Source organism: Geotrypetes seraphini, chromosome 4 (genome assembly GCF_902459505.1).
Source record: "Geotrypetes seraphini chromosome 4, aGeoSer1.1, whole genome shotgun sequence".
Classification (NCBI taxonomy): domain Eukaryota; kingdom Metazoa; phylum Chordata; class Amphibia; order Gymnophiona; family Dermophiidae; genus Geotrypetes; species Geotrypetes seraphini.
Genome location: NC_047087.1, coordinates 231,492,307 through 231,504,871, shown reverse-complemented (window position 1 = coordinate 231,504,871; position 12,565 = coordinate 231,492,307). Strand labels below are relative to the sequence as shown.

At 37.7% G+C, this 12,565-nt stretch overlaps 1 protein-coding gene across 3 annotated transcripts in view; it reads right to left on the bottom strand.

Moving 5' to 3' along the window:
• Positions 1-12,565, bottom strand: part of ERLIN1 (ER lipid raft associated 1) — a 104,753-nt gene that overhangs the window by 4,090 nt on the left and 88,098 nt on the right. For all 3 annotated transcript variants that reach the window (XM_033941507.1, XM_033941508.1, XM_033941510.1), the window contains 4 exons: positions 8,916-8,974; positions 8,689-8,780; positions 7,527-7,616; positions 460-539 (listed from right to left, as the gene is read on the bottom strand). In XM_033941507.1, the coding sequence (XP_033797398.1) occupies positions 460-539; positions 7,527-7,616; positions 8,689-8,780; positions 8,916-8,974 (321 nt within the window). The remainder of the gene's footprint in view (positions 1-459; positions 540-7,526; positions 7,617-8,688; positions 8,781-8,915; positions 8,975-12,565) is intronic.

Below are 12,565 nucleotides of genomic sequence, written 5' to 3'. Positions count from 1 at the left end.
ATCTCTCTCAATTTCCCCATCCCCAGTTATTTCTCTTTCCATCTCTAAAGCACTTGTAGCCTCTCTCTCAACTTCCTTTCCCAGCAGTCTCTCTCACAGAATTCCTTACTCTAAGCAGTAATTCTCTCTCTGCCCCCCAACCCCCAAGTCTTGGTCTATCAATCCCTTGGCAGTCTCTTATCAGCCCATGAGTCTGCCTCTCTGGAGCAGTTAATAGCAAGTGATACCTTACTAAGCCATCTTTTCAGCACACTCAGAAAAACCTGTGACTTGAACTGATCCTCTCAGATTACATTAGGTAATCATCAGGTAATGAGGCCAGAGTCTTAACAGAGCAGGAGATGAGCAGAAAAGAAAGTCTACTTTGAGAGGAAGAGAGTTCAGCTTAATTTACTTTTCCCAGCATAATCTACAAACACAAGTTTCCCTTTAATATATGCAAAGCTCTGGGGCACTCACTTTGTTAGCTTCTGCATGCTTAGAAGCAGAATAAAATTCTGCATCAGCTTTCGCCTTTTCCCTTGCCATATATGCACCATCTAAATAAAGAAATGTAGTTTCACAACAAACCGTTATATTGCATTTAAATAGAGTATCAAGAAATAAATAGCAATAGTCACTCTAATAAGAAAGCAAAAACTGAAAACATTAATATATCAAACAGCCTACATTTATTCCTCTAAATCTGTCAATCCAAACTATCTTGTGTCATTCTCCTGCTTGTTATTATATATTAGCAGTATTAGATATTTTTAGATAATTTGGTGTGCAGTTTAAAAAAAGGCAATTCAGATTTATTTTCTTTGTTTCTATGCTGTTCATCTGCTGTGTATGGGCTCACATTTGAAAGAAAGCAGCGGACAAGAAAGCATTGACTCAAGAGTTAATTTCTTTAAACTTGGTAAATACTTTGATACCTGCTATGACTCAGCATAGTGCTACAAAACTCAATAATAATTTCTTGTCCCTCTGTGTGCTTAGTCCTCCCAGTTACATGGCCAAACTTTGGACAGGATTCACTAAAGTCCTGAAATCTATCAGATTCGTGTCCGAGTCATTGTAGGCGATCGATTCAGTAAAGCTTGTCCATGAAAATGATCCAATCATAAACACGCTGCTATTAGCGCTGAAACATTGATCGACGCGCGAGCACACTTTATCCTTGTTGGTTTTGAAGTTAATAATGCATGCGCAGCTCTTTAGGACTTCAAAGCAGGATTAATAAATCATACAAGTGGGAATTCATAGTTAAGGGACGCCTTCCAAAAAAACACCTGTACAATAGCTATCAAAACACCAACATGCAACTAAGACAAGTTTTGGCAGGTGATGAAATGCTTAAATTCCACTTCTCCCACTTTTGGGCCATAGTTTTGTGATGCCTATTATTCTGCCACTGTTATCAAGAGAGTTTGACCCAGCAGTGGGAGAAGAGATCCTTAAATGCTTCTTTGGTTGTTCAGGGAGAGAGGGGTGGGGGGGACAAGTGATTCAATTTTAAAAAGCTCATAGGGAGGAGTCAAGATAGATGTCTAACCTCTAACTCGAGTTTTACCTTTGCGATTGTGTTTTAGAGTTTCTTAGACTTTCAGTTTCTTTTTTTTTCTGTTGATGTCTCATATTAAATGGAAGGGGTCAAGATGGAAGCCAGACTATGAGTGCATTTCTAAGCTCTTACTCGAGTTTTACCTTTGCGATTGTGTTTTGGAGTTTCTTAGACTTTTTCAGTTTCTTATTTTTCTGTTGATTGTCTCATCCTAAATGGAAGGGGTCGATCCCCTACAAGGGTAGAGTTAAGGAACTAGGTCATTAGCACTCAGACTTAACGGGGTGGGTCAGAAGAGTAGGCAGACTTGATGGGCTATAGCCCTTTTCTGCCGTCATATTTCTATGTTTCTATGATCAGTGTATTTCAGTGTATTGTCTACAATGACAAACAGATAATTTTCTTGGGCGCTGACCCCAAGGTGAACCCTAGCATCTGGTGACTATGATTTGGGTTATTCTTCCCAATGTGCATCACTTTGCTTTTGTCCACATTAAATTTCATCTGCCATTTGAATACCCAGTCTTCCAATTTCCTAAGATCTGCATGCAATTTTTCACAATCTGCATGAGTTTTAACAACTTTGAACAGTTAAGTGTCATTTGCAAATTTAATCACCTGTGGCACTCCACTATTTACCCTCTTTCATTGGGGAAAAAAGGCCAATTAACACAAAAATATAAGAACAGTCTTACTGGGACAGACCAATGGTCCATCTAGTCTAGTAGCCTGTCCTCATGGTAGCCAATCCAGGTCACTAGTACCTGACAAAACCCTCCAAAAATGTAGCAGAATTCCATGCTACCAATCAAGGGCAAACAATGGCTTCCCCCATGTCTGTCAATATCAGACTATGGACTTTTCCTCTAGAAAAGTATCCAAACCTCAAAATCAGCTACGTAAACCACTCTTACTACAACCTCTGGCAATGTGTAACAGAGCTTAATTATTTCTCTGAGTGAAAAAAATATTTCCTCTCTGTAATTTTTGACAAGAGTAAAAAATTACTGTATTTTTTGCTTCATAAGACACACCTGACCATAAGACGCACCCTAAATTTAGAGGAGGAAAACAAGGAAAAAAAACCCATTCTGAGTGCATTCGGAGGGCAGCGCTGGCCCAGGCGTAAAGCTCGCGCCTGCCGGCCGACTCTGAAAACACCATTTTGAGAGCAGCGCTGACACCGCTGGACCACAAGGCAATGGGAGAGGCTTAAGGAGGTGCGGACAGGACAGGAAGAGGCGGCGTGGGCCCAGGCGGGCGGAGGGCTCACGCCTGCCGGCCGATGGACCACAGGACCACCAGGCAAGGGGGGGAGATTTGAAGAAGGACGGGACTGGGCAGGAGGTGTTTTATAAAGGAATGAGGGTTAAAAAAGGTTAGGGGGTGTTTTTAAAAGGCCCGACTGGGGGGGTTAAAAATTTATATCTTCGCTGTATAAGACGCATCGACATTTCCACCCACTTTTGGGTGGAAAAAAGTGCGTCTTATGGAGCAAAAAATACGGTAACCCATTTGTACCTGTTCTATACCACTCAGAATTTTGTAGACGTGAATCATATCTCCCCTCAGCTATCTCTTGTCAAAGATGAAGAGCCTTAACCTTTTAGTCTTTCCTCATTTGAGAAGAGTTCCCTCCCCTTTATCATCTTGGTTACTCTTCTTTAAACCTTTTCTAGTTCTGCCATATCTTTCTTGAGATAAGGAGACCAGAATTGAATGCAATACTCAGGGTGAGTTCACACCATGGAGCGATACAGAGGCATTATAGCAATCTTAGTCTTATTAACCATCCCTTTTCTTAATAATTCCTAGCATCTTGTTTGCTCTTTTTGGCCACCGCCACACATTGGGTGAAAGGTTTCATCATATTGTCTACAATGATACCCAGATCTTTTTCTTGGGCGCTAACCCTAGCATCTGGTAACTAAGATTTGTGTTATTCGTTCCAATGTGCATCATTGTATATTTGTCCACATTAAATTTCATCTTCCATTTGGATGGCAAGTCTTCTAATTTCCTAAGATCTGCCTGCAATTTTTCACAATCTGCATGAGTTTTAACAATTTTGAATAGTTTAGTATCATCTGCAAATTTAATCATGTCACTCGTAGTTCCAATTTCCAGATCATTTATAAATAAGTTAAATAGCATCGGTCCCAGTACAGATCCCTGCATCACACCACTATTTACCCTCCTCCATTGAGAAAAATGGCATTTAACTCTACCCTTTGTTTTCTATCCGATAACCAATTCCTAATCCACAACTGAATAATGCCTCCTATCCCATGACTCTAATTTTCTCAGGAGCCTCTCATGAGGAACTTTGTCAAAAGTTTGTTACACTCAACATGAATGATGCAAGGTGTCGAATTATGCAATAGAAGTATAACATAGGCTCCACAACAGGTTTAAATAGAAGGAAAAGCCTCAGAAAAGGACCCTCCCACCTCTAAATCAACCGGCTCACCTTTATCCACATTTATTCATACCTTCAAAGTAGTCAAGCAAATTGGTGAGGCAAGGTCTCCTCTGGCTGATCCCATGCTGACCCTCCCTGTCCTATTAAATCATGTTTCTTTATGTGCTCTACAATTTTATTTTTTATAATTGTTTCCACTAGTTTGCCTCGCACTGAAGTCAGGCTGACCAGTCTGTAACTTCCCAGATCTCCCAGATCAAGGAACAAAAGGGGCACTGAGGGAGGACAAGACCATAGCAGAGAGACTGAACAAATTATTTGCTTTGGTCTTTACAGAAGGTGCAAAAGAATCTACTGATCAACTGAAGATAAGTTGATTTACGCTCATCTATCTTTTTGAGTTTTCACAGTACAGCACAGAGCTTTTTTCAACTTAAAGGAAGTTTTTTTTGCCGATGAGGTTACCACTCAACCACCTTTAATAGCCACCTTTGTGGAGGTGGGAGGGTCCTTTTCTGAGGCTTTTCCTTCTATTTAAACCTGTTGTGGAGCCTATGTTATACTTCTATTGCATAATTCGACACCTTGCATCATTCATGTTGAGTGTAACAATATATTATCATTTATTGTTCACTATATCTGTGTCATTTCGGCTATATATTAAAGAATCTACCTGAACCAAAAGTGGTTTTCAAGGGTGATGACACAGAGGAACTGAAAGAAATCTTGATTAACCTGGTAGATGTACTGAGCCAAATTCACAAGTTAAAAAGCAATAAATCACCTGGTCTGGATGGTATACAACCCAGGGTACTAAAAGAACTCATATCTGAAGATTGGAAGGTGGCCAATATAACACCAATTTTTAAAAAGTGTTCCAGGTGTGATGCAGGAAATGACTATTATAAAAAAATAAAATTATGGAACAGATAAAGATGATTTAGTGGGACAGAGTCAGCATGGGTTCAGGTAAGGAAGTCTTGCCTCACCAATTTGTTTCTTTGAAAGCGTGAATAAACTGCTTGATAAAGGTGAGCCGGTTAGTGGAATATATCTAGATTTTCAAAAAGCTTTTGAAAAAGTTCCTCATGAGAAACTCCTGAGAAAATTAAGAGTCATGGGATAGGAGCCAATGTTCTGTTGTGGATTAGGAATTGGTTATTGACCAAAAAACAGTGGGTAGGGTTAAATGGTTATTTTTCTCAATGGAGGAAGATGAATAGGAGAGTACCACAGGTATCTGCACTGGGACCTGTGCTATTTAACATATTTATAAATGATCTGGAAATTGTCATTCCAATTTCCAGATCATTTATAAATATGTTAAAAGACAAGTGAGGTGATTAAATTTGCAGATGACACAAAACTAAAGTTGTTAAAACTCATGAAGACTATGAAAAATTGCAGGAAGACTTCAGGAAATTGGAAGACTGGGTACCCAAATGACAGATGAAATATAATAAGTTCAAATGCATAGTGATGCACATTAGGAAGAATAATACAAATCATATTTACCAGATGTTAGGGTCCACTTTAGGGATCAGCACCCAAGAAAAAGACCTAGGTGTCATTGTAAACAATATGCTAAAATCTTCTGTCCAATATGCAGCAGTGGCCAAAAAAGCAAATAGGATGATAGGAATTATTAGGAAAGGAAAGGGATGGTAAATAAGACCAAGAATATTATAATATTTCTATATTGCTTATGGTGTGACCTCACCTTGAGTATTGCGTTCAGTTCTGGTTATTGTATCTCAAAAAAGAGATAACAAAGTTAGAAAAGGTTCAAAGAAGAGCAATAAAAATGATAAAGGAGAAGGAACTTCTCTTATATGAGGTTAGGGCTCTTCAGCTTGGAAAAGAGATGAGAGAGAGGAGATATGAGCGAGGTCTACAAAACCCTGTGTGATACAGTATGGGTAAAAGTACATCAATTTTTTACTCTTTCAAAAATTACAAAGACTAGTGGGACACTCGGTAAAGTTACGTGGAAATACCTTTAAAACAAATAGGAGGAAATATTTTGTCACACAACAAATAGTTAAGCTCTGGAACTCGTTGCCAGATGATGTAGTAATAGCAGTTGGCATACCCGTGTTTAAAAACAGTTTAGATAAGTTCTGGAGAAAAGTTCATAGGTTTCTATTGAGACAGACATAGGGGAAGACTCTACTTGCCCTGGGATTGGTAGCATGGAATGTTGCTATATATTACAGTATCTGGGTTACTGCAGGTACTTGTGACCTGGACTGGCCACTGTGGAAACAAGCTACTGGGCTAGATGGACCACTGGTCAGATCCAGTAAGGCTAATTTTTATATAATAGAAGTTTATAAAATATGAGTGGAGTGGAACAAGTAGATGTGAATCTCTTGTTTACCTTTTCCAAAAATACTAAGACTAGTGCGCATGTAATGAAGCTACTAAATAGGACATTTAAAACAAACCAGAGAAAATATTTCTTCATCCAATGTGTAATTAAACTCTGGATTTCATTGCCAGTGAATGTGGTGAAAACAGTTAGCATAGGGATTAAAAGAGGTTTGGATAATTTCTTAAAACAAAAGTCCATAAGCCATTATTAACATGGTCTTGGGAAAATCTACTGCTTATTTCTAGGATAAGCAGTATAAAATCTGTTTTACTCTTTTGGGATCTTGCAAGGGACTTGTGACATGAATTGGCCACTGTTGAAAACTGTCCCAGTGTAGCAATGCTTATGTTTGTAGTTTCTTATGCTTAGAAAATTCCTGGAAAAGAACCCACAATTTTTAAATTTTTCTTCTACTAAATAAGTATCAGCTGAATTTCTTTTAAGGACTTATTTTAAAGAGATCTTTAGGATCACTAGGGTTGATGAAATTGAAATATCCTTTTGCTATTATATTCCCTCTAAAGACAGAAGGAGGGTTTGACTCCTTAGAACGGCGTAGTCTTGATCATACAAGATTCTTAAAAAGTTCCTCCTCATTTTAATTTTTACCAAGATCTCTATCTACGTCTCCTTCACTGATAAAATAGATAAGTTGTTGGTGTTAAAAGTTTATTTCAAAGAGAACAATGTGTGGTTGTGTGATCAACAAGATTCAGATTTTTCTCAATTAAGGAAAGACATTTTTGGCCTTAAAGACCACAGTATTTGTGTTGGAAGGTTCCTTTTTAAAGTTTCACTTCAAGTACCTTGTATATTTACAAGGGGTCCAACTTGATTTCTGCACTAGATCAAAAATCAGAAATCTAATGACAGGAATGTTTCTGTGGGATAAGTAGAAGGGTCTGGGATTGTTTGGTTATTTTGATTTAGGATTACGCCTAGTTATTAGTTATTTCCTTTTTTGTTTTTTACTTTGTTGTACCTCTAATTCTCTGTGATGTGGGCTAAGGCACCTTGTCAATCTTGTACCTTTCATTTATTGTAATTTCTTTGGCATGCATTGGTTTTGATAGAATTTTTTTCTTTAATCCTGAATCTTTTTTTTTTTTCAACATTACAACCACTATTTTATTAATAATTTTGAAATATACACTCCCCAAAAGTTTGATAATGTTCTTTTGTACCTTCAATTTCAGATATCTTCTTTTCAGTTTCTTTCTCCATAACTTTTTGTTGATACTGAATTGTAGCCACCTGAGCAACTTTCTCTGCCTCTGTAAATATGAGTCATGTTGTGTTACATACTTATGCAATGCCAAGTCCCATAATGTACAGCAAAACTAAGCAAAAATATTCTTCCCCCAAAAATCCTCTAAACACATTTCTAATACAGACTACTTGGCTAAATAGGACCATCTGTTTCACAGCAATAATCTGCTTTGTAGCAATAATCTGCTTCTCACTCAACCAGTTTGTGGCATGTCGGTAATTTTTCTAACATTGGTTATTTGACTTATATCAAACAGAATTTTCAAACATGAACAATATTTTTTATGTTAAACAACTAACCTTTTGAAACTTTGTTCAGTCCTCCCCAACATTAACAATTATATTATTTAACACATTGAACATACTGTTGCTTCTATACTTCCACTGACACAAGCTTACTAAGAAAAGATGTGTGAGGGAGCCAGTCATTCAAGTTTCATTGCAGTACTATGTGGCAGGAGACAAGAGTCAATCTCCAGCTTGATAATACAAGTGGGATCTGGACATTAAAAGAAGCCTAAATGAGAAGTCCAAAAAAGCTGCTTATTTTATAAAGCAAAATAGGCATCTATGTACCTTTATAATGCTCCCAAAACAAGCCCTAGAAGAATGCAAATGCCCACATACCAATTTACACCTGCTCTGAAAAATGTGTGCATGTATTGAGTGTATGTATCCATATATTTTTATTTTAAAAGATTTTAATACACTGCATCTCACTGTGCTGCCCAAACAATATCCTCTACGAATAACTATGCACAGATAACATAAAAATTGATGCACTCATTCTGTGCACCTCCTTTTCATAAATATATGCAGATGTGATTTCATGAAGGCCCATTTCTAATTGTAAAACAGGCTTTAAAAGCAGAAAAAGGCTTTATAATGTTACCCCCTAAGTGTTGTAAGGATGCAGTAGGAGAAGCAGAAGAGTTCCTCCCAGCCCTTGACAGCCAACTGTAAATAATTAAGGAAATGCTGGGGAGAGAAAGAAGAGTAAAAGACAAGAAGATACAGATGATGAAGAGCTCCTAGTCCAAGCTGGCATATTTAATACAAAATCAGGCTTCATAATACCTATAATAGCCCTTTTCCTTTCTGTCTCTGCTTCCTTCTCTACTACTTTCTGCCTCTGTGCAGAAATAAGGAGTTTGGTCTTCTCACCCTCCCTTCAAAGAAAAAAAAAAAAAAGCTCATGAATTGGAAGCAATACTTTAAAAGTAAAATTAAATCTTTAAGAAAAAACAACAAAAAACTTGCTGCCTCAAAAATAATCAAAAAAAGCAATTCTTAAATATACTCACATTAATTCAAAATTTCTTCTTATGGCTTCTGGGATTTTGGGCTTGGTAACACGCACAGCCTATTAAAAAAACAAAACAAAAACACCTTAATCCTCTGAAAACATAGATTTATGGTCAATGCATTTGTTCAAAGCCTGCTTCTCTGACATTGTAACACCCTATACATGTCAAATTATTAATGTTCTATATTCTTTGTAAAATATTTATTTGATGTGTAAAAAATATAGTCAGCATGGATGATATCATCAGGGTAGCTGGCATTAGCATAAACATTTAAGAAAACCCAATTCTTGGAAGAACAAAATTAAAATATAGCTTATTACAAGCACCAGGGATGATAGCAACATAGATAGTAATTTATCTATGTCGGACTATCCTACTTAAAATAAGGGTTAATTGAAGGATTAACATATACAACCATGACCATTTCAGCCTGAGCCAGGCAAGAAAAAGTGCCAACATAACCCATGTGCATCAAGTGCCATACAATGAAGAAAGCATCATGGATGGGACCAGTTTCAGAGATTTTCCTTTCAGTGTCCCCCCTGAAAACGAGAGACCTACCAGTACCCAGTATAGATGTAAAGACTGGGAAAACAAATTTTGGATTCCAAAACATGCATGATCATCTAGGGAGTCAAGAAAATTGGAGTGGTGTAGATGCTTAGTGGACTAAGCATCCAGCTGACAACCAAAGAAGCCTGGTTCAAATCCTGTTGCTGGTGGTCCTTGTGATCTCAAGAAAGTCACTTAATCGTCCATTGACTCAGGAGCAAAATTAAACCGAGATTCCTCAGAGGACTTAGAAAGATATGAGCTATATGCAAAATGAATAAATACTGTAGTAAAGCAGCCCTTGTGGGGGCTTATCATAATCAAAGCAAAAGAGGAGCATACCTATTCTTTGATTGCCCCATGAAAAAATGTCCACATAAATTTGTGCCAGTTTTTTTGTGCAGCTAGTTTATCAAGACAAAAGTATGTATATATTTTAATTTATTTATATGTGAGTTTGATTCTCCAAACCATCCCTATCCTGGAAACAGCACTAGAATACCATGGGTAAAATTGCACATTGTATAGTGGAAGACATACTAAGCCAAATCGACAAATTAAGGAGTGATAAATCACCTGGATTGGATGGTATACATTCCAGGGTACTGAAAGAACTCAAACATGAAATTGCTGATCTGTTAGTGATCTGTAACCTGTGGCTAAAATCATCTGTAGTACCTTAAGATTGGAGGCTGGCCAATGTTACGCCAAATTTTATAAAGCTTTCCAGGGGAGAGGCATGGAATTACAGGCCAGTAAGTCTGACCTCAGTGCCGGCAAAACAGTGTAAACAATTATAAAAAATAAAATTGTGGAACATGTAGACAAACATGATTTAATGAGACAGAGTCAGCATGGGTTCAGCCAAGGGAGGTCTTACCTCACCAATTTGCTTGACTTCTTTGAAGGTGTGAACAAACATGTGGATAAAGGCGAGTTGGTTGATGTAGTGTATCTAGATTTCCAGAAAGCTTTTGACAAAACTCCTCATGAGAGGCTCGTGAGAAAATTAAAGAGTCATGGGATAGGAGGCAATGTAGATTAAGAACTGGTTATTGGACAGAAAACAAGGGCAGGGTTAAATTGCTATTTTTCTCAATTGAGGAGGGTAAATAGTGGTGTGACACAGGAATCTGTACTTATTTATAAATGATCTGGAAATTGGAACTACGAGTAACATGATTAAATTTGCAAATAACACTAAACTGTTCAAAGCTTTTAAAATGCATGCGGACTGTGAAAAACTACAGGAAGACCTTAGGAAATTGGAACATTGGGTGTCCAAATAGCAGATTAAATTTAAGGTGGACAAATGCAAAGTGATGCACATTGGGAAGAATAATCCAAATCATATTTACCGGATGCTAGGGTCCACCTTGGGGGGGGGGTCAGTACTCAAGAAAAGGATCTGGGTGTCATTGTGGACAATACGCTGAAACCTTCTGTTCAATGTGAAGTGGCAGCCAAGAAAGCAAACAAGATACTAGAAATTATTAGAAAAAGAATGGTAAACAAGACTAAGAATGTTATGTCTCTGTATCGTTCAATGGTGCAACCTCACCATGAGTATTGCATTCAGTTCTGGTCTCTTTATCTCAAAAAAGATATAGTGGCACTAGAAAAGGTTCAAAGAAGAGTGACCAAGAAGATAAAGGGGATGGAACTCCTCTTGTATAAGGAAAGGCCAAAGGGAAAGGGCTCTACAGCTTGGAAAAAAAAGATGACAGAGAGGAGATATGACTGAGGTTTACAAAATCCTGTGTGGTATAGAATGGTTAAAAGTACATCGATTTTTCACTCTTTCAAAAATTACAAAGACATGGGGATACTCAGTGAAGTTACATGAAAATACCTTTAAAACAAATAGGAGAAAATATTTTTCCACTCAACAAATCGTTAAGCTCTAGAACTCGTTGCCAGAGGATGTAGTAATAGCAGTTAGCATACCTGGGCTTAAAAACAGTTTGGATAAGCTCCTGGAGAAAAGTCCATAGGCTGCTGTCGAGACAAACATGGGAGAAGCCACTGCTTGCCCTGGATTGGTGGCATGGAATGCTGCTACTATTTGGGTTTTTGCCAGGTACTTGTGACTTGGATTGGCCTCTGTGAAGATGGGATACTGGGCTAGATGGACCATTGGTTTGACCCAGTAAAGCTATTCTTATGTTCTTATGTATACATAATCAAACCACAAATGTACTAAACACTCCACTATTGTTAACAGCACACACAAGAAAAGCCAGAAAAATGTATTATTAAAGCGAAAGAACAGCATCAGACTAATGGAGAGGTGTACCCACGCTCTTCCACCCAAGCATCACAGGCTGAAAAACTTCCGCAAAACAATAACTGGCAGATGGGAGCATAAGAACCAACAAAATTCGATACTGTGGAAAAGCCACTAGTAAAGAACAGGCCAACGATCATTTCATGTCAAAAAAACCCACTGCTTCAGGGCCTTGACGCCAACAAACCAGGCTATCGATATGAAGGAACCAGCTGTAGTGAGCGGCAGCTGGTTCCTTCATATCGAAAGCCTGGTTTGTTGGCATCAAGGCCCTGAAGCAGTAGTTTTTTTTTGCCACAAAACGATCATTGGCCTGTTCTTTACTAGTGGTTTTTCCACACTATCAAATATTGTTGGCTATTCTTATGCTCCCACTTGCCAGTTGTTATTGTTTTGCGAAAGTTTTCCAGCCTATGATGCTTGGGTGGAAGAGTGTGGGTGGTGTGTGCTATTACAATAGTGGAGTATTTAATACTTTTGTGGTTTGATTATAATTCCCTCCATTCCTCCCATTTTCTCTTATGTATACATACACATACAGTAGGCAATATTCAAAAAGGTAAAACCACTATACTTCAGAGGATTATATACCAAAAAATGATTATTCAAAATTATGCAAAAGCAATTGCTATAAGCTTTTACACATTTTTAGAAATATATACACATAGATAATAACAATATAAGGCGCTTTATACTATTCAAACTGAAGAATAGCCAGCAATATCCTTTTCACCTCTCATATGTGAATATAAAAACACATACACACTCAATAACTCGCATGTGGCTGCCTCAAGAATCCAATACAGAT